This window comes from Microcaecilia unicolor, chromosome 2 (assembly GCF_901765095.1).
Source record: "Microcaecilia unicolor chromosome 2, aMicUni1.1, whole genome shotgun sequence".
NCBI lineage: Eukaryota > Metazoa > Chordata > Amphibia > Gymnophiona > Siphonopidae > Microcaecilia > Microcaecilia unicolor.
In genome coordinates, this window is record NC_044032.1 from 114,253,652 (window position 1) to 114,281,392 (window position 27,741).

Genomic DNA, 27,741 nt, shown 5'->3' on the forward strand with positions numbered 1-27,741 from the left:
GTTGTGACTGCATTGTTGCGGCTGTTGCACTGGGTACTTGGCTGTTTCTACCGCAGGACCTATGTTGCAGCATTAAGCGAGCTAACATTCGAGGATTGGGGAGCTCCGTGGATTTTCCATGTCTCAACCATTAAAGATGACTGTACTGTTGCAGTTGAGATAGACCACTCTGGATTGAATCTGTAGTCACTTCCAACATAAAACTTTTGAGGCTAACAGCGTGTTGGCTCTTTAAGATTGGTGTAGTGAAGGAACAACCCACAAATCAACCTTCCTATATCTACATGTGGTAATTGGAATTCGTTGCTGGAGAACGTGGTGAAGGCGGTTAGCTTAGCAGAGTTTAAAAAGGAGTTAGACAGTTTCCTAAAGAACAAGTCCATAAACCACTACTAAACGGACTTGGGAAAAATCCACAGTTCCAGGAATAACAAGTGTAGAATGTTTGCACGTTTGGGAAGCTCACCAGGTGCCCTTGGCCTGGATTGGCCGCTGTCGTGGACAGGATGCTGGGCTCGATGGACCCTTGGTCTTTTCCCAGTGTGGCATTACTTATATACTTATGTTCAAAACAATCTGCAAATTTAAAAAAACAAAAAAATGCTACACCAACCTTCCATTCACAGAGTTTAATTATACGTTGGGTGAAGAAAAATTTTCTCCAATTTGTTTTAAATTTACTACACTGTAGTTTCATCGCATGCCCCCTAGTCCTAGTATTTTTGGAAAGCGTGAACAGACGCTTCACATCTACCTGTTCCACTCCACTCATTATTTTATATAGCTCTATCATGTCTCCCCTCAGCCGTCTCTTCTCCAAGCTGAAAAGCCCTAGCCTCCTTAGTCTTTCTTCATAGGGAAGTCGTCCCATCCCCGCTATCATTTTAGTCGCCCTTCGCTGCACCTTTTCCAATTCTACTATATCTTTCTTGAGATGCGGCAACCAGAATTGAACACAATACTCAAGGTGCGGTCGCACCATGGAGCGATACAACGGCATTATAACATCCTCACACCTGTTTTTCATAAATTTCCTAATAATACCCAACATTCTATTCGCTTTCCTAGCCGCAGCAGCACACTGAGCAGAAGGTTTCAGTGTATTATAGATGACATCCAGATCCCTTTCTTGGTCCGTAACTCCTAACGTGAAACCTTGCATAACGTAGCTATAATTCGGGTTCTTTTTTCCCCACATACATCACCTTGCACTTGCTCACATTAAACGTCATCTGCCATTTAGCCGCCCAGTCTCGTAAGGTCCTTCTGTAATTTTTCACAATCCTGTCGCGAGTTAACGACTTTGAATATCTTTGCTGTTGTTGAATTAGCTGTTAGGAGTGGGTGTTTGTAGGGGGTGTATTTGGTAACTGCGGGTTTCACTCGGGTGGCTTGTGGGAGTATGTTTGTGGGAGGGACTGTGTGAGAGTGTTATTGAAGCTACGGGGATTTGAAAGGTCATTACAAATGGAATTATGAGAGAAGGGGCGTCCGGGCGTGCCCTGTTCCATGTTGAAACCGGACATTGGGTTTAGGGGGAGGGGGGTTGAGAGACAGGTTCAGGGGTTATCTGTAGGAGGGAGGAATGTTCTTGGGGGTAAGAGCCTTGTGTCTTTTGGATTATGGGGGGACAGAACTGGGTAGTTTCAAAGTTTTGTAACCAAGTTGCAGAAGGGTAGGAGGGGGAAAGACCGTGGACTGGGGCGGTATCTCTCTTATTTGGAAGCTAGATGTGCTGTGGGCCATTTTTCTCCTGGGCTCCTACTATGGTAAGGGTCGTCACTTGGAATGTGGGGGGGTATTCATTCCCCCATTAAGCGTTCAAAAGTTTTACAACTCCAGCACCTTAAAGCGGCTATTGCCCTTCTGCAGGAAACACATCTTTCTGATGTAGAACATGCCAAATTGGCAAAGTGGTGGGTGGGGGATTGTGTGGGGTCACCAGAAGTGGGTAAGAAAGGGGGAGTGGCCATTCTATTTAGGAAGGGTGTGGTCACTCAGATACACAAGTTTGTTAAATATACAGAGGGGTGTTTTATTTTTGGTAATGTCATGATAGCGCGCAGGGAGGTTTTAGTGGGAAGTATTTATGCCCCTAATCAGTTGGATAAGGCTTTTTGTAGGAAATGGTGGGAATTTTAGCCGGTGTGGACTCTATTCCTATGATTCGGGGGGGGGGGGGGGGGGGGATTTCAACATGGTATGGTATCCTCAGCTTGACAAATCACATTCGTCCCCGGGATCGAGGATGGGGTCTGCCAGGGGCTTGCTGAACTTTTGTACAGGTTTGGATCTTTTAGAAATGTGGCGGGTGCTGCACCCATCAGACAGAGATTACAAGCACCAGTCCAGAACCAGGTGGAGGAGTAGCCTAGTGGTTAGTGCAGTGGACTTTGATCCTGGGGAACTGAGTTCAATTCCCACTGCAGCTCCTTGTGACTCTGGGCAAGTCACTTAACCCTCCATTGCTCCTGGTACAAAATAAGTACCTGAATATATGTAAACCGCTTTGAATGTAGTTGCAAAAATCTCAGAAAGGCGGTATATCAAGTCCCATTTCCCTTTCCCACATGCCACTTAGTCACATATTGACTACTTACTGACTTCCAGGTCGATTTTTACGGAGGTGGTGTATGTTCAGATTGGTCCATACACGGACCAATGCTGCGGTTTGGATGGATTGGAGGCCTGGTGGGTCGGAGAACCCACAATGGTCTAGGCCTTTCCGAGTTTACTATATCATGACGTGAAATTTAGGGAGTGTTTATTAGCAAGCTGGGAGGAATATAAACTCTTTAATGAGTCGTCTGCTCATGACGCAATTCTTTTTTGGGACGCAGCAAAGGCAGTCCTGAGAGGGGATATTATTAGCTACTCTAGCCATCTCAAGAGGGCCAGAGATAGAGAAATCCTTCACCTGGAGCAACAAGTGAAGAATTTGCGGAGGAGATTTGGGGGGCATCCAAGTGCACCTCTTAAACAGGAATTATTGTCGGTACAGACAGCTTTAAACACTTTAATTCATGATATAGCAGTTAAATCTCAAGCCTTTTACAGATACCAACTGTATAAACATGGTAACAAAGGTGGCAAGCTGTTAGCTGGATTGATAGCAAAAAACAGGCGTCAAGAGCAATCATTTCCATTAAGGATCAGTCCAGGAAGTTGCTTCATATGGATAGCACTACTTGTGACACCTTTAAATCCTTTTATCAAAATTTATACACTCCTTCAGAGTCTGGTGGGCTCCCAGGTAGTCTTTATTTGGAGGGCAGAGATCTCCCTCATCTTTCTCAATCAGACCGAGAGGTTTTGAATGTGCCCATTCATTCTGATGAGGTTTACTGGGCGATTAGTCGTAGCCAATTAGGTAAGGCCCCGGGCCCGGATGGTTTTTGGGCTGAGTTCTACAAACTGCTGGGAGTCTTGATTGTTGAGCCTCTAACGTGTTTAATGCTTGGGTGGATGCAAAAACTTTGTCAGGGCAACTGAATTTAGCACAAATTATAGTGCTGCCTAAACCGAATTGGGACCCTCTTTTGCCAGCGTCATATCGGCCGATATTTCTTTTTAACCTGTGAGGTAAAAATCTTTGCAAAAATTTTGGCTAATCGTTTAAGTCGTAGCTTGCCATCTCTCATTCACAAGTCGCAAGTAGGATTTGTCCAAGAACGGTCTATGGCTAAAAATCTTAGGTGGATTTTGACGTCCTTGGAGTTTGTGAACGCGCATCGGAGACCCTCTTTGCTGGTAAGTTTTGATGCTGAGAAGGCCTTTGATCAGGTTCAGTGGGAATTTCTGTTTGCAGCATTGGAGGCAGGGGGTCTGGACTGTATATGACATATGCTGGCATACGTGGGATCCTGTTTAGTCCTATTCTTTTGTACTGTTCTATGTAAAGTATCCTTTCTTTCTTGCCCTTCTACTCTACTATTCTCATTTGTATCTGATATCACCCGGAGTTCTCTCTCTCTCTCCGGTTTGTGTAAGCCACATTGAGCCTGCATGTTTGTGGGGATAATGTGGGGTATAAATACCTTAATAAATAAAAATATGCTTCACCTCGTGTGCAGATGATGTTGAATGATCAATTCTCCGTGGATTTCTTGATAGATTACGGGACCCGGCAGGGGTGCCCTTTGTCGCCGTTGCTGTTTGTCTTATATCTAGATCCCCTCATCACGGACATCTATTCTAACCCTGATATCCATAGAGCCATTGTAGGTGGGGAGTGTTTCAAGGTGGAAGCATTCACTGATGACCTCTTGGTGTTGTTGACTGATCCACAGGATTCACTGGATGCCCTTTTGGAGGGGTTTAGAGAATTCGGAGACTTCGCGGGTTTTCGGCTAAATTTAGACAAGTCGGAGGCTCTGGCTACTTCACCACAAGTTAAGTTTCCTGACCGGGGGCATTTCCTTTGAGATGGGCAGATCGGTCTTTTAAATATCTGGGGGGGGGGGGGGGGGGGGGGGTCTCCCAGCTGATGTGGCTGATCTGTATCGTTTCAATGTGAATCAGATGATGCTTAAAACTGAGCAACAGCTGAAGCTATGGCAGGCGTTACCTTTACCATTGATAAGACGTATTAGTCTCCTTAGAATGGTGATATTACCTAGGTGGCTATATTTGCTTCAGATTTTACCCTTGCGGCTTTTGCAGAGAGATCTCCAGCGCTATAACCAATTGGTTGTACGTTTTTGCTGGGCTAACAAGAAGGCAAAGTTGCCAAGTCAATGTTTGTTGGGGTACTGGGCTCAGGCGGGGGGGGGGGGGGGGGGGGGGGGGGGGGGAGGTCTTCCCAATCTGAGGTTGTATAATATTGTTTGCCTCTTGAGACATGTCCGAGATTGGGTGTATTCTTCTCACTGTTGTACCCCCCTGAGTCTGGAAATCGCATATTTTGCTCCATTTAAATTGCTTTCGCTTTTGCATGTGGATGGCTCTTTGATCCCCAAGCATTTAAGATACAGTGTGCTCTTGGGCCCTCTGCAGGAGGCATGGCGGGTATTGGTGAAAGGTCTGGGTGGGGATTCTCTGGTAACGGATCTGTTGTCTCTCAGGGGTAACCCTGCTTTCCAGCCGGGTCTGGACAATTCAATTTTTGCTCGGTGGGAAGAGCTGGGTCTCAAATATTTACTGCATGTTTTGGATGCGGATGGAGCCTTGAAACCACTAGATCTTTTAAAAGGTCAGGAGATTCTTCAATGGGGGGACACCGTTGCACATTGTCAGTTAAAACATTACATACGGTCCCTTAATGTAGAGGCTTTGTGTCCGCGCATTGGAACCAGCCTTCGGAATTTTTTTGATGCTATATCGGATAGTGCACCTACAATATCAGACATTTATAAGGCCCTATAGCAATTTTGGAGGACTATTTATTTTATTTTTGTTACATTTGTACTCCGCTCTTTCCCACTCATGGCAGGCTCAATGCTGCTTACATATTGTATACAGGTACTTATTTGTACCTGGTGCAATGGAGGGTTAAGTGACTTGCCCAGAGTCACAAGGAGCTGCCTGTGCCTGAAGTGGGAATCAAACTCAGTTCCTCAGTTCCCCTAGGAACAAGATTTGGGGGGGGGGGGGGGGGGGGGGGGGGGGAATTTTACTTTTTTCTACTAGGTTACTGCAGCTAGTCAGTAGTGCTAGTTATAAAGAATGCGCATTCCGAGTGTTACACAGAGCCTATTTTACTCAAGTTCAGTTGTTTAAGGCGGGTGGCCTGCAGTCGCCTCTCTGCCCTAAATGTCAGATAACTACCAATACATTTTTCCTTGTGTTCTGGGGATGTGTAGTAGTACGCCGTTTTTGGCGTTGGGATACTGAATATTTATCATCCCTTTTTTCGTGAACAATTGAGGGTACTCCGGTTCAGCTGGACTGCTCTGGATCATTTAGGGGACCAACGGTGGATACCCTGCTGTTCCATAAGTTGTGCCTGTTGGCAAGGAAGTGTATCTTGCAGGCATGGACTTCGGTGCAACCGCCTGATTTTTGGCATTGGCGTAACATGGTACATTTGCTGTTGTCCTGGGAGGCAAGAGAAGTAGGAGGTTCTTTCAAAGCCCGATTTTTGAAAATATGGGGTGTCTATTTGACCACATTATCTCCGCAAGGTAGGAATCTTATCTTAAATGTATTGGGAGGTTAATTTGTTTGGTTCTCTTCCCCTGGAAGGGGATTTTGTTATCTTCCCTGGACGTAGTTGGAGTGGAGATTTGAGTAGCGGGGGTGGGATGGGGGGGGGGGGGCATAATTAGTTGATCTAGGCTATTTTTCCCTCAGGTGCTTGAGAGGGTCACAAGAAACCAGGCCTTCCGAGTCACTGAGGGAGATCGGGGGGAATAGATGTTCTTGGTGGGAGATGTGGTTTGGGTTCTTTGAGAGAACGAGGATGTACTAATTTTGTGATTGTACAGTTTTTGTAATAAGATTTTGTATTCTGGGCTTAACTATGTTTACTTGATGCTTCCACAACAATGTTTCATATATAACTTGAGGGAGGGGTGGGAGAGGGGATTGGGTGGGGTGGGGGGGGGGAGTGTAAAAGTGTTCAAAAATGTTTTTGTTGATGATGTGAATACTATCTTGCTGCCGATATGATGGTTTTTGTATGCAATTTATTGTATACGAAGCCTGTTGGCTGTTTGTTATGTGGAATCATCAATAAAACAGTTGAAACATAAAAAACGTGAGCACGCCTTAGTAAAAGACACCCTAAATCAGGTTCACTATCATGAAACCACTTCTCTTCCTTATGACACCTCCTGTGCTGTCCCCCCCGGGGTCGGTCTTAGCACCACTTCTATTCAACATATTCCTGCCGATACTTCTACTATTCAAGACCTCAACACTAATCTAGATCAGCTTGCTACTTGGCTGTACACTCACAAACCTACCCTCAATTATGGAAAATGCACTGGCACTGTTCACCTGCCTGAATTCCTCTTCCCTCACTGGCCTCGTTTCTATAGCAGTCACAACCTTTCCCTAGTACCATCAGTTAAAGTCTTGGGCAAGATCTTAGATGACATTCTAGCCTTTCGCCTTTACATCTATCACTTATTCACTACCTCTGCACTAGGTGTTCTTTTTCACTCACTTGGCCTCAATTACTGCAATGCAGTCCTACAAGGCATCCCGAAAAAAAGACATTCAACGCCTTCAAATGGTCCAGAATGTGGCATCAGCCTTTTGACGAGGGCCTCACTACTTTACCACGTGACAACACTCCTCTGTGACGAACACTGGCTACAGGTCTTGCTAAGAATCTCATATAAGCTACTCTTCCTAGTCTACAAGATTCTACAATCTAGTCAACCCTCTTTTCTATCCCACCATTTGACCTTCTATTGTCCTACTAGGCCTCTCCGCTCCTTGCAGCATTCCTTGCTGCAAGTTCCCACCCTTCGCTCTATCTGCCTCTCATCTATTCATTCTCAAATATTTAGTGTAATGGGCCTCACTCTCTGGAATACACTTCCTCAGTCTTTGCTATTAGAATCCTCTCTCTCTGCCTTCAAGGCCCAAGTTAAAGCTCATCTATTTGCCATTGTTTCTTGCTTCACTCCCACTTCAATGACCACTGGCCTGGATAGGGCTACATAGTGGTATCTCTCCTTACTTCTTCTGACTTCTATTACTATTCGTACCCCCCTCTCTGGGTTGCTTCCGTTTCCTCTTTCCTGTCATTGTACTTCTATTTCTTTTCTAATATTACAAAGTGATAATGGCTATTGTAAACGGTCTAGATGGAATGTTCCCCCAGGTGGTATATCAAGTATTAATAAACTTGGAAACTTATTTTTCGGAAGCTTTTGACAATTTTTCATGAGAGACTCCTGAGAAAATTCAAGAATCATGGGATAGGAGGCAATGTTCTGTTGTGGATTAGGAATTGGTTATTGGACAGAAAACAGAGGATAGGATTAAATGGCCATTTTCCTCAATGGAGGAGGGTGAATAGTGAAGAGCCACAGGGATCTGTATTGGGACCGGTGCTATTTAATATATTTATAAATGATCTGGAAATTGGAACAACAAGTGAAGTGATTAAATTTGCAGATAACACAAAACAATTCAAGGTTGTTAAAACAGATGCAGACTGTGAAAAATTGCAGAAAGACCACAGGAAATTGGAAGACTGTACATCCAAAATGGCAGATAAAATTTAAAGTGGACAAATGCAAAGTGATCCACATTGGGAAGAAGAACTCAAATCATAGTTACCTCATGCTAGGGTCCACCTTGAGGGATCTTCAGCTTGGAAAAGAGACAGCTGAAGGGAAATATGATTGAGGTCTACAAAATCCTGAGTAGTGTAGAACAAGTAGAAATGAGTCGATTTTTTATTCTTTCAAAAAGTTTAAAGATTAGGGGACACTCAATGAAGTTACATGGAAATACTTTTAAAACAAACAGGATGAATATTTTTTTTCACTCTGCGAATAGATAAGCTCTGGAACTTGTTGCCATAGGATGTAGTAACAGCAATTAGCATACCTGGGTTTTTAAAAAAAAGGTTTGGACAAGTTTGTGGAGGAAAAGTTCATAGTTACCTATTAAGACAGACATGGGGAAGCCACTGCTTGCCCTAGGATTGGTAGCATGGAATCTTGCAACTATTTGGGTTTTTGTCAGGTACTTGTGACCTGGATTGGCCACTGTTGGCATCAGGATACTGGACTAGATAGACCATTGGTCTGACCCAGTGTGACTATTCTCATGTTTGCCTGAACCAGTCTGTCACATCTGGCATTCTGTCCAAGGCAGTAATGAGATGTGAATGTGTGGACAGATGACCCCCCAAACCCACCTCCCCGCTCCCCCCGTTTTAAATTTCTGTTGATGGCTCTCTCATTCTCCCTGTCTCCTCAGCTCGAAACCTTGGGGTCATCTTTGACTCTTCTCTCTCCTCCTCTGCTCATATCCAGCAGACTGCCAAGACCTGTCGTTTCTTTCTTTACAACATCCGTAAAATCCGCCCCTTTCTTTCCGAGCACTCTACCAAAACCCTCATCCACACCCTTGTCACCTCTCATTTAGACTACTGCAATCTGCTTCTTGCTGGCCTCCCACATAGTCACCTCTCCCCTCTCCAGTCGGTTCAAAACTCTGCTGCCCGTCTCATCTTCCGCCAGGGTCGCTTTACTCATACTACCCCTCTCCTCAAGACCCTTCACTGGCTCCCTATCCGTTTTCGCATCCTGTTCAAACTTCTTCTACTAACCTATAAATGTATTCACTCTGCTGCTCCCCAGTATCTCTCCACACTCGTCCTTCCCTACACCCCTTCCCGTGCACTCCGCTCCATGGATAAATCCTTCTTATCTGTTCCCTTCTCCACTACTGCCAACTCCAGACTTCGCGGCTTCTGTCTCGCTGCACCCTAAGCCTGGAATAAACTTCCTGAGCCCCTACGTCTTGCCTCATCCTTGGCCACCTTTAAATCTAGACTGAAAGCCCACCTCTTTAACATTGCTTTTGACTCGTAACCACTTGTAACCACTCGCCTCCACCTACCCTCCTCTCTTCTTTCCCGCCCACATTAATTGATTTGATTTGCTTACTTTATTTATTTTTTGTCTATTAGATTGTAAGCTCTTTGAGCAGAGACTGTCTTTCTTCTATGTTTGTGCAGCGCTGCGTATGCCTTGTAGCGCTGTAGAAATGCTAAATAGTAGTAGTAGTAGTAGTCACGGCTTTGCAAATCTCCTCTATGGAGCCTGATCTCTAGTGGGCTACCAATGTAGCCATTGCTCTGACATTAGGAGCCTTGACATGACTCTCTTCAGTCAGCCCAACCTGGGCATAAGTAAAACAGATGAAAACCGCTAGCCAACTGGAAATTGTGCATTTGCCGATGGCTACCCCTATCCAGTTTGGGTCGAAAGAAACAAAAAGAAGGGTGGTCTGTCTTTCAAATACTAAATGGCACCATTAATAAACTTACCTCAAAGAAACACTAAATATTAGGCAAAAAACAATCTCAGACTACACCTCCCCCACTCCCCAAATTGAATGCATAGAACACTACAACCTTGTCATCCATTTGAATTAGTATGATTTGATTCTGTAGCCTATGAAAGTTTTGAGCTTCCCATCCTTGATTGGATGCATCCATTGTAAGCGCCTTCTGAGGAGGTGGAATTTGGAATGGTAGACTCACAGTCAAATTTGTCTAAACTGTCCACCAGAGAAGGGCCCAAGTCAACTCTCGAGGAATTTGGATTACACCTGCTAGATTCCCAATCACTTGAGACCACTTGGAAGCTAGAATCCACAGGGCCTCTCTCCAGTGGAGACATGCCATGGGAGTGAGATGGACTGTTGAGGCCATGTGGCTCATCAATCTCAATATTTGCTGAGCTGTGACCAAGCCTGCTGCTTCAGACTTGAGAGGTGAGTGTTTATAAATCATGGGGAGAACAGTGCCCAAGGAAATCATCCTAAACTTTTCTTTAACTGTGAATTTGTTCTGGCCCTTACGTCTAGGACGGGACAAAATTCTCTCTTTTTTGGGGCACAAGGAAGTACCTGGAGTAGAATCCCTTCTCTTCTTCTCCTGGTGATAACGGTTCGACCGCATTGGCCTGTTTGGGGAGGCTAAAGGGGGCGGGGTTAGGGGTGGTACCTGCGGTGGGGCTTACATCCATAATTGTCTGACAACACACCTAGCTCTGTCCTTGTTGACAAGATGTGTTTTAAAATTCAAGCAAAACTTGTACAGGAAAACTAATTCAAATAATGCTGCCATAGGAAACCTATCTAGCCCATTACATGGGCTGAAGCCAGTAGGCAGAGCTTGCCACCATTTTCACTCACCCAAAACAATAGCAAAATATTATTAGAAATGAGGAACTGCCTATGCGTGGTCCATGTGTAAAAAGTCAAAAGATGTTCTAGGTGGATAGGATGTGCCTTAAAAGATGGAGAACAAAAAAAAAAAAATATATATATATATATATATATATATATATATATATATATACACATTTTCATACTTATTTGAAAGTTTTTCATTTATTTGAAAACTTTCCATATATAGATATAAATATCATGAAATAAAAATTGAATACCATTAAATAGCTTAAAAATATTGTAACTGGTAGAGACAGCAGTTATAAACTCTCTATTTTGTGCTCATTTTTCTACACTGTTCTGTACAATAGAGATGGCCAAATTCAGTGAGGATATCCTTTTTCCTGATGGGTTCATCTTATGTCACGTCTGTGGTCGTGACCCCTCACAGCCTCTACCTGATTTCTGGGGGTCAGCTTCTGAGCTGGCTTGTCTATCCTTTCTGGAGTAGTTCTGTCTTTGGGAAGATCTGTTTTGGTTTCCTATCTCTGGCCGCCGTCATCTGGGTTGGATCAATGGTGGCAGCCATCTTGGATAGATCATAGGAAGCCATCTTGGAGTAACGAGGACAGGAAGGAAGCCCTTATTTGGTCCTTAGAGATCTCATGTGGGAACAGCCTCCATTGTTACTCAGAGTTCCTGCAGCTGCACCTCAGGTGTGGATGGGCTTTATTAATCACCTAGAGACTGCAGTCAGTTGCCTTTGCATTGCGTCTAAGGTCCCTGGTTTGTTGGTGCTGTGCTGCACTTCTGCCTAGTCGGATTTCCTGATTCTGGCTTTAACTCTGTTTTGTCTCCTGGACTATTCCTCTGCCTGCCTAGACCCAGATTGTTATTGGACTATTCCGCTGCCTGCCGCGACCCGGATTGTTATTGGACTATTCCTCTGCCTGCCGCCTGCCTAGACCCGGATTGTTATTGGACTATTCCTCTGCCTGCCTAGACCCGGATTGTTACTGGACTATTCTTGCTGCCCGCCTAAGAGACCTTGCCTGGACTTGCCGGTACGTTTGTTCTGCCTTGCTTCTGGTGTGGGGTGGTTTTGCCTGCCGCTGCTGCCCCTCAGCAGTGGCCCAAGGGCTCACAAACCCAGTTTCCAGCTTTGAGTACGTGACATCTTAGCAGCTGTTGTAATGTACATAAGTAATGCCACACTGGGAAAAGACCAAGGGTCCATCGAGCCCAGCATCCTGTCCATGACAGCGGCCAATCCAGGCCAACATACAAACATTCTGTACTTGTTATTCCTGGAACTGTGGATTTGTCCCAAGTCCATTTAGTAGTGGTTTATGGACTTGTCCTTTAGGAAACTGTCTAACCCCTTTTTAAACTCTGTTAAGCTAACCGCCTTCACCACGTTCTCCAGCAACGAATTCCAGAGTTTAATTACGCGCTGGGTGAAGAAACATTTTCTCCAATTTGTTTTAAATTTACTACACTGTAGTTTCATCGCATGCCCCCTAGTCCTAGTATTTTTGGAAAGCATGAACAGACGCTTCACATCTACCTGTTCCACTCCACTCATTATTTTATATACCTCTATCATGTCTCCCCTCAGCCATCTCTTCTCCAAGCTGAAAAGCCCTAGCCTCCTTAGTCTTTCTTCATAGGGAAGTCGTCCCATCCCCGCTATCATTTTAGTCGCCCTTCGCTGCACCTTTTCCAATTCTACTATATCTTTCTTGAGATGCGGCAACCAGAAATGAACACAATACTCAAGGTGCGGTCGCACCATGGAGCGATACAACGGCATTATAACATCCTCAAACTTGTTTTCCATACCTTTCCTAATAAAACCCAACATTCTATTCGCTTTCCTAGCCGCAGCAGCTCACTGAGCAGAAGGTTTCAGTGTATTATCGACGACGACACCCAGATCCCTTTCTTGGTCCGTAACTCCTAACGTGGAACCTTGTATGACGTAGCTATAATTCGGGTTCTTTTTTCCCACATGCATCATCTTGCACTTGCTCACATTAAACGTCATCTGCCATTTAGCTGCCCAGTCTCATAAGGTCCTTCTGTAATTTTTCACAATCCTGTCGCGAGTTAACGACTTTGAATAACTTTGTGTCATCAGCAAATTTAATTACCTCGCTAGTTACTCCCATCTCTAAATTATTTATAAATATATTAAAAAGCAGCGGTCCTAGCACAGACCCCTGAGGAACCCCACTAACTACCCTTCTCCATTGTGAATACTGCCCATTTAACCCCACTCTCTGTTTCCTATCCTTCAACCAGTTTTTAATCCACAATAGGACATTTCCTCCTATCCCATGACCCTCCAATTTTCTCTGTAGCCTTTCATGTGGTACCTTAGGAAGCCTGGTGTTATAAAATAAAATGGACTATATTATAATTACATGGAAGTAAAATTAAACTCACCTTTCATTAGGGCAGATGAAATCACATCTTTACAGGTCTGTTCTCAATCTAACCTTCTTGGGCTCCCCCACCTCCCGTTTCAAAACCGCAGGCAGCCAAGCCAGCCCCCCCCCCCCCCGTTCAAAGCCATGGCTCCTTCCCCAGCGGTTCTGACCACTGAATCCCCCCCCCCCCCCAAAAAAAAAAATCGTCCTCTCCCCACCGGTGCTCCCCCAAGCTCCCTGGAGGAGCTGGGCACCACTCTCACCTCAGAAGACCGAGTCAACGAGCTCCTGTCAAGCTGCACTGAACCAGAATCTCTGGAAAAAGCCTCAGAAGAGCCACGCAGTAAAAGCGCGCTTTTTTTTTTTTTTTTTTTTAACGCTGTGAGGAATGTTGGAGGCAGGCAGCAACAGAGGGACTTCGTGAGAATGGGGGAATGGGTAAGGCAGGGAAAGGGCAAACCTATATACCTTTAAAGTGGGTACCACCAGCCAAAACACCCCTGCTCAACTGGCAAAGCACAGGAGCCACCCCAGGCAGAAATCCAGGAGCTGATCAAGCTACATCCACACCTGCTGGGAGATAGAGAAATACTGAAGACAGCTGGGGCTAGCCGTCCAAGGGTCACTGTGGTTTTTCAGTGTTCTCTATCTCCACCTGCTGGTAGGCGGATACAACCCATCAGTTAATGGATTCATCTGCTGCTGATGACAAGGAATGATGTATTTACAAGGGTTGACTATTTTGTGAGCAAGAAAACTGTTTTGGCGGGTGAAGGAGATGGGGGTAAGTGTTTGAGATCATGCCTGGACTTGGGTCTCCATACAGGGGCTGAAAGGCATGAGCTTTCAAAGGTTGAATGTGTCATATCTGAAGCATTTTGAGGTAACAGATGTGAGGAAATATATTGAGGAGTTAGCTCCAGCTTAATGAAAATAGGCAAGTGGCTTTAGATCTTTTCTGGGATGCCTTGAAAGGGGTGGTAAGGGGGTGTTTGGTAAAATGGGGTGTGCAGCAAAAACAGGGAATGCATGGGAGAGGTTAAAACGCTATGACATACTGGCAAGATTAGAAAGTTCCATAAGGCAAAACCTGAGTGAGAGATGTGGAGGACTTTGGAGTGAGTAAGAAGGTGGCTGCAGGATTTACAGGCAGAAGAACTTAAAGAAACAACTTTATGACCAAGGGAACAAGCCAAATAGGCTGTTAGCAAGGCAACTGAGGAACAGGGTTATGAACATTAATGTGCATAAAAGGGAAAAGGGGATAATATGGCATACTCAGATGGAGGAATGGCTCAATTTATTCATTTTTATTCCCAATTATATGCTAGCAAAGGATAGGTATCCATGGAGGGAACAAAGGAGTATCTAAGGGAGTTAACATTAAGGGTTTTAACACCAGAGGATCAGGAGGCTAGAGATACAGTGGGTAGCTCATAAATTAGTGGTGGACAAGGCACCGGGGTTAAATGGGCTAATAGAGGGCTTTTATAAAAGGTTTTCTGGGGAGATGGTAGAGGCATTAACTAGGTTGTTCAATAGGTTCCTGCAAAATAGGGGGTTGGCATCTTTGATGAGTTTCACCAGGCTAACAGTTTTAACGAAAGAGGGAAGTGTCTTCATGGATCTTACAATCCCATCTCTCTATTAAACATGGATGTAAAAATCTTTGCCAAAGTACTGGCATCAAGATTGACCATAGATGCTGGATTTGAATCATATGGCCTAATCTGGGTTTATTTCCAGAAACCATCAAGGAATAGCTTGTGCGCAGGCTATTTGCCCAGAGGTAAGCAGGACGCCATCTAGCTTCTGGGAGATTAACACGAAAGAGACACACATGAAGAAGGCTTTCTTGTATGATGAGCGTTACAATTATCTTTTTGTTTTTTCTATTAAAATGTATCAATATTTAGTAAGATTTCTGAGGCTAAGCACAATTGCTGTAAGAAAAAGGCAGTTATTTCAACAATCATTTTTAATTCCAATTCTATATGAAGGCATGGATAATCAAAACACTCTTGTATTTAACATAGGACCAAGTTAAGCCTTTTGCATTGTTTGTACAAAACTGCATATCAAGTGTTTATTTGGTGGAAAATAATTGGCCTGCCTGATTATTTAATTCAACCTGATTAATAACTGTAATACTATAATACAGAAATGTATTAATCATGTAAACGTTTTACCAGTCTCATTAGAATTCATGTTTTAAGCATTCTATGACAATTTTAAAATACACACTTACTGGGTAATCTTTTTGAAGTGAAGGAAGGATGGGCTCAGGAAGGGCTACAAAAGAATTGTAAAACTGCTGTAGTTAGTAATTATATAAAAGTTATTTTTACACAAGCAATAAACATGGGGTTGTCTTTAAAAAAGTATGTTTTCTTCACTGTAATTTTCAAGTACATATTTTGTTCAAGTTAACATTTCATATATCATGGGACTGAATCAAGAAAATAAATGGAAATGTAAGGTGGTGTATTTCAAAAACAGTATGATTACAAACAAAATATAACACTTACATACACCACTGATTCATACTTTAAAACAGGTTAACATACACATCCATCTCCCCTCCTCCCCTGTTTATTATTTTATTAGCCCCTTTAACTGTACCACCTTACCTTCAACGTAGGGAACACAAATAGCTCTTTACTTCAACAATTATTTTCACCCGGAGAACACATTGCATATATTAGTCAAAGTTAACTGATGAGAAGTAACTGAACAAGTTGACAGGCTCTACCCTTTGTGCACTGTTGACTGTCAATAAGTGTTAATCATTTAAACTAGTGTAATTTAAACAATTAACCCTTTAATATTTTGGCTGAAGAGAATGGCATTAAATCCACTATTCCCCCAATGAGATGTATCAAAGTGCCCTGCTTCCTAGGTGGCAAATAGAGGTCTATTCTGTCTAGCATGGGAGCTGGCACGGGAGTCATACATCCAGCTGTAAGTGGCCAAGTGAGGGGCTGAAAGGCATGAGCTTTCAAAGGTTGGATGAGTCCTATCTGAAGCATTTTGAGATATGAGGAAATATATTGAGGAGTTAGCTCCAGTTTAATGAAAATAGGCAAGTGGCTTTAGATCTTTTCTGGGATGCCTTGAAAGGGGTGGTAAGGGGATGTTTGGTAAAATGGGGAAGGCATGAGAGAGTATGACATACTGGCAAGATTAGAAAGTTCCCATAAGGCGAAACCTAAGAGAAAGATGTGGAGGCATTTGGAGTGAGCGAGGAGATGGTTGCAGGATCTATAGACAGAAGAGCATAAAGCAACAACTTTATGACCAAGGGAACAAGCCAAATAGGCTGTTAGCAAGGCAACTGAGGAAGAGGGTTATGAACATTAATGTGCTAACAGGGGGCTTTTATAAAAAGATTTTCTGGGGTGATGGTAGAGTCATTAACTAGGTTGGCTCAATGGGTTCCTGCAAAATAGGGGTTGGCCCCTTTGATAAGATACACAGGGCTAACAGTTTTACCAAAGAGGGAAGTAAGTGTCTGCACTGATCTCTCTTAAACGTGGATGTAAAAATCTTTGCCAAAGTATTGGCATCAAGATTGGCCATAGATGCTGGATTTGGTTTGTATTCTCAGCCATATCCAGCAGCTAATATGAAATGGTTAAAATAGACTAAATTTAACTTACTGGTTGTTTAATATTTACATATAAACCCTCTAGTCAGGAATAGAATAAGCCCTCACATTTAAAATTGCTGCTAAAGTTTTCTAACTATGCAACACAAAGTACTAATGATCATTTCAATCCGCTATGAACTGCTGAGAAGCAGAGGTTAATCTATCATTTTATCAATAAGTGATTTAGTTTACAGCTATCTTGTAGCAGCAGAATGAAAAATTGTCACATCAAACCAATACCTGTATTTATTTCAATATCATGGAAACCCTCATGAGTTAGGGCTAGGAATGTTTTAAATGGAACATTCAAACTATTCTAAGCAGTATAAGAAAATTGCCAAATTAAAACCAGAACTGGTTCTCTGGGTATATAGGTGAACAGTTTAGGTATTTAAACTTCTTCTTATGAAGAAAATGGTTTACGACAGTATGCAATGGAAGCTTTTGTGAATGAAAACAATCTATAGAGAGTCTATATACAGCTAAAGCAGTAAAAAGCATACTTACTTACTTTGTAAATAGTGCAAAACCATCAAGACAAGACTATAGCTGCTTAAAGTCCCACGACTGGCATCATTTATCCCACAATGACTTGCCCATTTCTTAACAACCAGAACTAATGGACGAACTCGATTCTCAGCTGTTAAAAGATAGGATGCTGTCAAATTCCATTTTGATTACTTTTCAGTTAAATGCTAAACTGTGAAATTTCCCCTTAATATTCCAAAATGTTTCAAGTTCCATAATTCCTCCTTATAGCAGAATTAGACTGAAATATCAAATTGTCACTTGCTTGGTTCCTGTGCTTATTTTGCTTTATTCTGAGATCTCTCTTCTGTTTTTCATTAATTTTTTATTAATTATATTTTTGCACTTTGGAGAATAAAACACTTCCATGTTCAGTATGAAAGGTAGTTAAGCAATTAAGCATCAATCATGACTATGCTCCCTTGTTTTGTTCTGTTAATTTCCTTTCCTGTATAAGGGTGATAATTAAATGGCATCCTTGCTTTAACATATTTATTATCATTACCATGTAGAGCACCAAGTACATTGTTAATGTTACTCAAACCACCATACTAGATACAAGGCTCAAGAAATATCCTTCAGAAACCGACATCAGACATGAGGACTGTCACTATACAGGAGAATTAGTGGTAATTTCACGTGCTATTATATTTCTACCACAGAGACCCTGAATATGTGAAAAGCTAGTCATTTTCTAACCAAACTGATCACAAAATGAACAAGTCATGAATTCTACACAGGTAAAGCAAAATATCACAGAACAGTCTCTATACATTTTTATATCATTCAAAGGCACCACTGAAAATACTCATGTTAGGTAGAATTATTTCTTAATGTCGGGTCAGGGACCTGTAATCCGACATGCTTCATGTTTTGCAAATGCTGTCTCAAAGATGTGTCCCCCCCAAATTTAGCACCAGCTGTCTGGTGAAGCTGGCCATCTTGACTGGATGAAATAAGCTTCACCAGACAGCTAGTACTACTAAATTTGGAGAGGACGTATCCTTGAGACAGCGTTTGCAAAACATGAATCATGTCAGATTACAGGTCCCCGGCCCGGCACTGAGAAATAATTCTATTTAAGATGAGTATTTTCAATAGCGCCTTTGAATGAAAAATGTAAAGAGATTTCTATTTAAATCTATTAAGAAGTGGAAATTAAACGAGTACATTTGATTACAGAAAATATTCTATGTCTACTGGTCGATGAGGAGGTGGGTATTATAAATCTTTCAGTGGGCACACCAGCAAGTTACACTGATGAGACCATTAGATTGAACTATATAACATCTGTAAAACGAACAATTAGTATTGTATTTTATAAAGGCTACATGCACATTTGTTTCTTTATAAAATATGCTCCTCGAACAATCCCAGAGAGTACACAGAGCCTCATGTACAAAGTTATATCTGCACCAAGGCAAGAGGTAACTAGTTCAGACATGTGCGTGTATGCACACAATAAATGTGTACATCACATCTCCATACTGGGAATGCCTTCACAGTCTACATTATGCACAACACTATCACTGTATGAATACCCCTGCAGGATTTTAGAAAAACCAGTCTACAACAGTGGCGTAGCCAGACCTGAGATTTTGGGTGGGCCCAGAGCTAATATGGGTGGGCATGCACTGTCTATATGAGTAGTGTCTCTTGTGATCCTACAAAATAATGCCTTAGAATTCACTTGATGATGGTTTTCTAAGTAGTCTGCCCAACAGCTGCCTTGCATCAGTATAATCACATACATACTTAATGGAAAAATTGATATTTTTAAATATAATTACATTATCCCACAATCTCTCCACTGCAAAATGCTATACACAAACTTGTGCAAAAACACACTCATACCCTTACTAAACCATAACAGCACTAATTCCAAGGACAGGATGAGCTACAACCTTATGCTTGAAAAGGCAGAACTGTAATTACACTAGGCTTAAAACACCAATACACTACCTCTTGAAAAAAAAAAAGCAAAACAAAAAGGGCTGCAAATACTACACGCTAGAGAATACTGCACCTTGATTACACATGAAAAACACATGACACAACAGACATGACACAATGAACTAGAAATCAAAAAATATGAAGGCAAAATACTGAACTGGAAAGTTAACTCAAGAAGTCAGACTCAGCATGCAGCAATACCAGAAAAATTTAAACTTACATGCAAAATATCACAGATGCACATTTCCAAAAGATGACATATTCAAATTAATAATTTCTGAATAAAATACTTTTTTTCTACCTTTGTTGTCCGATCTATTCGCTTTGGTCCCAGTGTCTTCTGTTTTATGCAGTGTCTTCTTTCCATTTGATATTTTTTCTCTCACCATGTCCACCATCCTCCTGTGTCCTTATGTGTCCTGTCTACCATCTGTAGCCTGTCCCTATCCTTCCTCAAGTTTCAGTATCTGCCCTCAACATGTTCCAAACCAGCCCTTAAACTCAGCAGTTCCCCCTCCAGCCATGTCCAGCATTTCTCCTCACTCCCCTCCATCCATGTGCATCTACTTCCTCTGTCTTCCCTCCCCTCCATCCATGTCCAGCATTTCTCCTCTCTCCCTTCCCATCCATCCATGTGCATCTCCTTCCTTTATCTTTCCTTCCCTCCATCTTTGTCCAACATTTTTCCTCTCTTTCCTGCCCTCCACTCCCATCCATGTCCAGCATTTCTGCTCTCTTCCCTCCCCTCCATCCATGCGCATCTCCTCCCTGACTTTTCTCCCCTCCCTCCATCCATCTGTCCAGCAACTCTCCATTCTCCCCTGCCATCTCCTCCATCCACCCACATCCAGCAAATGTCCTCTGTCCTCTGCATGTTCAGCAATTCTCCTCTCTCCACTGCCCTCCCCTCCATCCATCCATCCATACCCAGCAAATTTCCTCTCTCCCCTTTCCCCTCCATCCATCCATGTCCAGCAATTCTCCTCCTTCCCCTGCCCTCCGCTCCGTCCAGCAACTCTCCATTCTCCCATGCCCCTCCTCCATCCATCTCCAGCAAATTTCCTCTCTCCCCTCCATCCATCCCCAGTAATTCTCCTCCTTTCCCTGCCCTCCGCTCCGTCCAGCAACTCTCCATTCTCCCTGCCCTCTCCTCCATCCATCTCCAGCAAATTTCCTCTCTCCCCATCCCCTCCATCAATCCCTGTTGTCCAGCAATTCTCCTCCTTCCCCTGCCCTCTGCTCCGTCCAGCAACTCTCCATTCTCCCCTGCCCCTCCTCCATCCATCTCCAGCAAATTTCCTCTCTCCCCTTTCCCCTCCATCCATCCCCAGCAATTCTCCTCTCTCCCCTTTCCCCTCCATCCATCCCCAGCAATTCTCCTCTCTCCCCTTTCCCCTCCATGCATCCCCAGCAATTCTCCTCCTTCCCCTGCCCTCCGCTCCGTCCAGCAACTCTCCATTCTCCCCTGCCCTCTCCTCCATCCATCTCCAGCAAATTTCCTCTCTCCCCTATCCCCTCCATCCATCCCTGTTGTCCAGCAACTCTCCTCTCTCCCCTGCCCATCCTGTTTCTGCTCATCCCCTTCCCCCTTCTGTCCAGCGTCTCCCCCCCCCCTTCGCAGCATCTCCCAGCTACCTGTAAGGACAACGTGGATGAAGCAGCTCACAGGTTTGCTTGCTGTTTGCACTCCCGAAGTTGCAGCGACGAACGAGCGGGCAGGCAGCGGTAGGAAAAGCAACAAGGAGGTAGGTTCGACTCTGTCCTTCGCTTCCCTGCCCTCTCAGCGTTCCGCCTGCCCGAAAGGAAATGACGTCAGAGGAAGGCGGGACGCAGAGGGCAAGCAGGAAAGCGAATGACGGAGCAGTCGACCTGCCTCCTTGTTGCTTTTACTACTGAAGCGCTGCCCGCCCGTTCATCGCTGCGACTTCGAGTAAAAAAAGTCGCCGTTCCAGTCGTCGTCATTTGGGTGGGCCTGAGCCGAGATTGGGTGGGCCTGGGCCCATCCAGGCCTACCCATAGCTACGCCCCTGGTCTACAAATGGAGTTTTAGAAAATTACACTCAACTGGGAACAACCATAATGAATACTGAACATCTATCCATTTCAAATAAAACATTGATTCTGAAGTCTAGTCCTAGTTTCCTAACAGGACATCAACTGAGGAAAATTTAGAGCTCAATACCGCTACATACTGAAAAAATATGGAAAAAATTCTAAATGGTCAAATTATTTAGCATTACTTATGAAAAAATGATTTTTTTTCTTTATATCAACACTTCTAGCCCAAAAAAAAAAGCCCCTTTAATTTGCCTACAAACCAAGCATTCTTTCTCACTCTATCATGGGTCAAAGCATTCCATCATACAGCAGCCTCTACCAAAAAAGTGTCCTTCTCTTCATTCATGAGGAATAAAGCAACACAACAATGGTGTACCCAGATGTTTCTGGAATCCAATAAATTATGGGACCCGAGGCAATATGGTTTCACTAGAAGCAGGTCTTGTCAGACAAATCTGATTACGTTTATTTGACCAAGTGACCAGAGAGTTGATTGAGGGAGAGCAATAGATGTGGTGTTATTAGATTTTAGCAAAGCCTTTGACACAGTTCCACAAAGACCTCTAATAAATAAACTGAACGCCCTCAGTATGGGCCCTAAAGTAACTGCCTGGGTTAGGAACTGGTTGAGCGGAAAAAAGATGGTAGTGGTAAAAGGCACTTACATTGAAGAAAGGAACATTACCAGTGGTTTGTGGCAAGGGAAAATTAGGTCCTTACCTTGATAATTTTCTTTCCTTTAGTCACACCAGATGAATCCATTAACTGATGGGTTGCATCTGCCTACCAGCAGGTGGAGATAGAGAACACTGAAAGCACATGGTGTTCCTGGACGCCCAGCCCCCTCTGTTCTCTGAGAGGAAAGTTATTTTGCCTTTCTTATTCACTCTGCTTTGGAAATTTCATATACTGAAGGCAGAGGGGGCTGGGCGTCCAGGAACACCATGTGCTTTCAGTGTTCTCTATCTCCACCTGCTGGTAGGCGGATGCAACCCTTCAGTTAATGGAGTCATCTGCTGTGACTAAAGGAAAGAAAATTATCAAGGTAAGAACCTATTTTTCCCTTCCTTGTCATCAACAGCAGATGAATCCATTAACTGATGGGATGTACCAAAGCACTGGATGTACCAAAGCACTCCCTAAGTAGGGTGGGAACAGGCAACTTCTCGAGCAAGCACTTGCGCTCCAAAATGCGCATCCTGCCGCGCTGCCACATCCAGCCTGTAATGCCGCACAAAAGAGAGCTGAGAAGCCTAGGTAGCCACACGACAGATCTCTTGAAGAGAAAAGACTCCTGTTTCAGCCCACGAAGAGGAGATTGCCCTCATACAGTACGCTTTAAACGCTTCAGGCGGCGACCGCCCTGATAACAGATAAGCAGAAAAAATGACTTCCTTAAGCCAGCGGGCTAAAGCGGCCTTAGACGCCGGAAACCCCTTTCAGGGACCTGTCAACAGAACAAATAAATGATCAGAATTAATAAACTCACTTGACATCTGCAGATACTGCCACAGAGCCCTTCGGACATCCAAAAGGCGCAATTGCCCAAAGGAGTCTAGAAACTCCTCCTTACAAAAGGAAGGAAGAAAAACGGGCTGGTTCAGGTGAAAAGCTGAAACCACCTTAGGCAGAAAGGAAGGCACAGTACAAATAGTTACCCCAGATTACGAGAACTGTAGAAAAGGATCCCAAAAGGAAAGAGCCTGAAGCTCAGATACTCCTCTTGCCAACGTCATTGCCACTAAAAAAACTGTCTTGAGAGTCACATCCTTCTCAGAGTCACATCCTTCTCAGAAGCCTGTTTAAGAGGTTCAAACAGAGATCGCTGGGGCGCCTTCAACACGAGCCCCAGGTTCCAAGCCGGACAGGGCGACAGCAAAGGAGGACGGAGACGAAGCGCCCCTGTGAGAAATCGGACAATATCCGGATGAGCAGCAAGGGACAAGCTGGAGACTTTCCTCCGGAAGCAGGCCAACGCTGCCACTTGAACTCTAAGGGAATTGTAGGCCAGGCCCTTTTGTAGCCCGTCCTGCAAAAAGTCTAGCAAAAGCGAGACTGTCGCCAGAGTCGGCGAGATAGCCTTTGGAGTACACCACGCCTCAAAAGTGCGCCAGAACCAAGCATAAGTCGCAGAGGTAGACCGCGTGCGAGCCTGCAAGAGCGTGGAAATAACCTTATTAGAATAGCCCTTGTCCGCGGTGGACCACAGACCCTGAGCATAGCGACCCAAGCATCCGAAAGGCTGGCTTCCGTTATCACCAGACACCAAAACGGAAGAGCCAGTGGCATCCCCTGCCACAGCATGCTGTCGGAAAGCCACCAATCCATACTGCGCTGGGCTGCAGGAAGCCACCTTAGTCTGAGTAGGTACCCCTGGGAAAACGGGGACCATTGCTGAAGCAGAGCAAGCTGCAGTGGCCTCATGTGAGCTCTCGTCCAGGGGACCACCTCTATGGTGGCCGTCATCGATCCCAGGAGCTGAACAAAGTCCCAAGCTCGAGGACGAGGCATCCGCAGGAGCAGGTGGACCTGATTCTGAAGCTTGAGACGCCTGTTGTCGGGAAGAAAAACGAACCCCGAAGCCGTGTCGAACCAGACCCCCAAATACTCGAGAGACTGAGAGGGGGTCAGGTGACTTTGGGCATATTGACTACCCAGCCCAGAGTCTGAAGAACTGTAACAACTCTGGCTGTGGCAAGTCAGCTTTCGTCTGCCGAATCCCTCTGATGAGCCAGTCGTCGAGATAAGGGTGAACGCTGATACCCTCACGCCTGAGAAAGGCAGCCACCACTACTATCACCTTGGAAAAAGTCCGAGGGGCAGTTGCCAGGCCGAAAGGCAAGGCGCGAAACTGGAAATGTTGGCTCAATACCGCAAACCGGAGAAACCGCTGATGCGGCGGCCAGATGGGAATATGCAAATACGCTTCCTTGAGGTCCAGCGACGTGAGAAACTCTCCTGGCTGTACCGCCGCAATGACGGAGTGCAGGGTTTCCATGCGGAAGTGTCGCACTCCTAAGGCCTCGTTGAGGATAGGTCTGAACGACCCACCTTTTCGAGACACCACAAAATAGATGGAGTAGCAACCGCAGCCGCATTCGGCGGGAGGAACCGGAACCACCGCTCTGAACTTCAGCAACACCTGCAAGGTCTCGTTTACTGCCGCCCACTTGACAGCAGTGCCGCATCGGGACTCCAAAAACATGTCTCCCACCGGGGCAGCAAATTCTAGTCGGTAACCTTCTCTGATCAGGTCCAGGACCCACTGATCCGAAGTAATCTTGGTCCACTCCTCGAGAAAGAAGGAGCCGACCCCCTACTGCGGGAACTGACGAGTGGATCGGCGCCCCATCATTGTGGAGGACATCCCTGAACTCCTGGGTGTTGCCCGGACACCGCAGCGCGTTTGTCCGAACGAAAGGAGTTCCTCTGCTGGAAAGGAGTTCCTCTGCTGGAAACGGGTACGTTGACCAAACCCCGTAGAGCGCCCCGGGCGAAACCTGCGAGCTTCGCAAAAACGTGGCCTGGAAGAGGAGGGAAAATAAGGACTTTTGGAAGAAGGCCTCGGCCTATCCTCAGGCAACCGTTGGGACTTAGAGTCCCCTAGGTCCTTAACAATCTTCTCCAAATCCTCCCCAAATAAAAGAAGGCCCCGAAAGGGTAACCTCACCAGCCTTTGTTTAGAGGCCATGTCATCTGCCCAATGCCGGAGCCAAAGAAGGCGGCGGGCAGCATCTGCCACCGACATCTGCTTAGCCGAAGCTCTGACCAGATCATAAAGTGCAACAGCCAAAAGACAGTGCACACTCTATATGCGGGACGACCTCAGCGAGGGAACCCGCTCCCATCGGTGGGCTGCTCAACCGCCTGCTGCACCCAGGAAAGGCAGGCCCGGGCTGCACAGGAACTGCAAATAGCCGCCCATAAGGAAAGACCCGAGATATCAAAGGACTGCTTCAGTGTGAAATCCAGCCGCCAGTCCTGCATATCTTTTAAAGCGACCCCTCCCTCCACCGGGAGAGTAGTCTTTTTAGTCATAGCCGTGACTAACGCATCTACTTTAGGCATCCCAAAGAGGGCCAACTGACTTTCACTCAGACGGTAAAGGTGACGCATAGCCCTGGCCACCTTCCAGGGACCATCAGGGTCAGACCATTGAGCTGAAATAAGCTCTTGGATGGATGTATGCACGGGAAAAGCCCGAGAAGGCTTCTTAGTACTAGCCATCCTAGGATTAATAGAAGAGGCAGCGCCCTCGCCAGGATCTTCAATACAAAAGGCCTGTAAGGCATCAGAAATGAGAGCTGGCAGCTTGTCGAGGTGGAAAATCCGAACCGCTTTAGGGTCATCCAACTCCTGTGGCAAGCAGCCACCCTAGTCTGGATCATCAGTCTGTGATGGCCTGCCCGACCCCTCAGACTCCCCGAAACTAGACCACGGGGGAGAACAGGGTGAAGAGTCCCCCTCATACAGGATATTCACTCGTCTACACTTAGCGTCAGCCAAAGGCTCGGGGGGAAAAAATAATGTCTCCAGCAGATGCTGGGCTATCAAGAACTGGAGGCAACCCAGTCTGAAAGGAATTGTCAGGAGCCTCAGGCAGTGCTCTTTTTAACATAAAAGCTTTATGCATCAGCAGCACAAATTCAGGGGAGAAAACCTCACCCTGTACCTCCGCCCCCACATTGGGGGACGTGGAGGCAATAGCTCCTCTAGAAACCTCGAAACGAGGCATCCCCCTGCACTCAGACCCCTCCAAAATCGTGAGGGTCAAGTCACGTGGCGCCTCCAAGAAGGCGCCCACTGCCAACTCCGTTGGGCGGGAAGACTCACCGCCGCCATGCTCGTACCAGCATTAGCATCGAGGCAGAATGAGCTGCAAAGCCCCGTTGCTGATCTGCGTTTCCCACAGTGGGAGCAGTGCTTAACCCCTTCAGCAGCCATCAAATACAGAAAACAAAATGGTGCATTTCGCGCCAAAACTTACCCCGCACAGAGCGCTATCAGCGGTAACCTCCCCGGAGGAGCTGGGCACCACTCTCACCTCAGGAGACCGAGTCAAATGAGCTTCGGTCAAGCTGCACTGAACCAGGAGCTCTGGAGAAAGCCTCAGAAATCGCCACGCTGAGAAAGCAAGCCTCTCTCTTTTCTTTTACTGTGAGGAAAGTTAGAGGCAGGCAGCCACAGAGGAATTCTGGGAGGAGGGGGAATGGGAAAAGGCAGGGACAGGGAAAACCAAATATGCCTTTAAAGTGGGCACCACCAGCCACAATACCCCCCGCTCTACTGGCAAAGCACAGGAGCCACCCCAGGCAGAAAACCAGAAGCTGAGAAAGCGACGTCCACATCTGCTGGGAGATAGAGATATACTGAAGGCAGAGGGAGCTGGGCGTCCAGGAACACCATGTGCTTTCAGTGTTCTCTATCTCCACCTGCTGGTAGGCGGATACAACCCATCAGTTAATAGATTCATCTGCTGTTGATGACAAGGAAGTTTCAGTTCTTAACATTTTTCTAAGTGATATTTCTGAAGGGCTGTCTGGTAAGGGTTACCTTTTTGCAGATGGTATGAAAATCTGCAACAGGGTAGACACCCTTTATGGTGTGAGCAACATGAGGAAGGACCTAGTGAGCTTGAAGAATGGTCCAGAATTTTGCAGCTCATATTTAATGATAAAAAATGCAGTCTCATGTAGTTGGGCTGCAAAACTCCAAGGGCATTGTACAGTTTAGGTGGGGGGGGGGGGGGGGGGGAAGAATTTTTGTGCATGAAAGAGGAGCAGGACTTGGGTAAAATCATATGTGATGATCTTAAGGTGGCCAAACAGGTAGAAAAGGCGACAGTGGAAGCTAGAATGTTGCTTGGGTGCACAGGGAAAGGAATGGCTTGCAAGAAAAAGAAAGGAATGATGTCCCTGTACATGGCTCTGGTGAGACCTCACTTCCAATATTGTGTACAATTCTGAAGACCATAGTTTCAAAAAGATATAAACAGGATGAAGTTAGTCCAGAGGGTGGCTACTTAAATGGTCAGTGGTCTTCATCATAAAGAATACGGGGACAACCTTAAAGATCTCAATATGTATACAAGGAAAAAAGGTGGGAGAGGGGAGATATGATAGAGACATTTAAATAGAACGCTGGAGTGCAAGATGCCAAACAACCTCCAAGATGATCAGTAAAAATGTTTATTGTTCAAATATAATGGTGCTGACAATCTGAATCCAACACAGGCCTTGTTTCAACACCCAAGCCTTCATCATGAGTTCTTAAGAAATAATGACAATTAAAAATCAATATGATATAAAATTACAT

At 45.0% G+C, this 27,741-nt stretch overlaps 1 protein-coding gene across 1 annotated transcript in view; it reads right to left on the bottom strand.

Moving 5' to 3' along the window:
• TENT2 (terminal nucleotidyltransferase 2) overlaps positions 1-27,741 on the bottom strand; it is a 245,491-nt gene that overhangs the window by 37,593 nt on the left and 180,157 nt on the right. Inside the window, exons 9-10 of the mRNA XM_030191942.1 lie at positions 17,399-17,527; positions 15,487-15,530 (exon numbers count right to left, since the gene is read on the bottom strand). Of these exons, the coding sequence (XP_030047802.1) occupies positions 15,487-15,530; positions 17,399-17,527 (173 nt within the window). The remainder of the gene's footprint in view (positions 1-15,486; positions 15,531-17,398; positions 17,528-27,741) is intronic.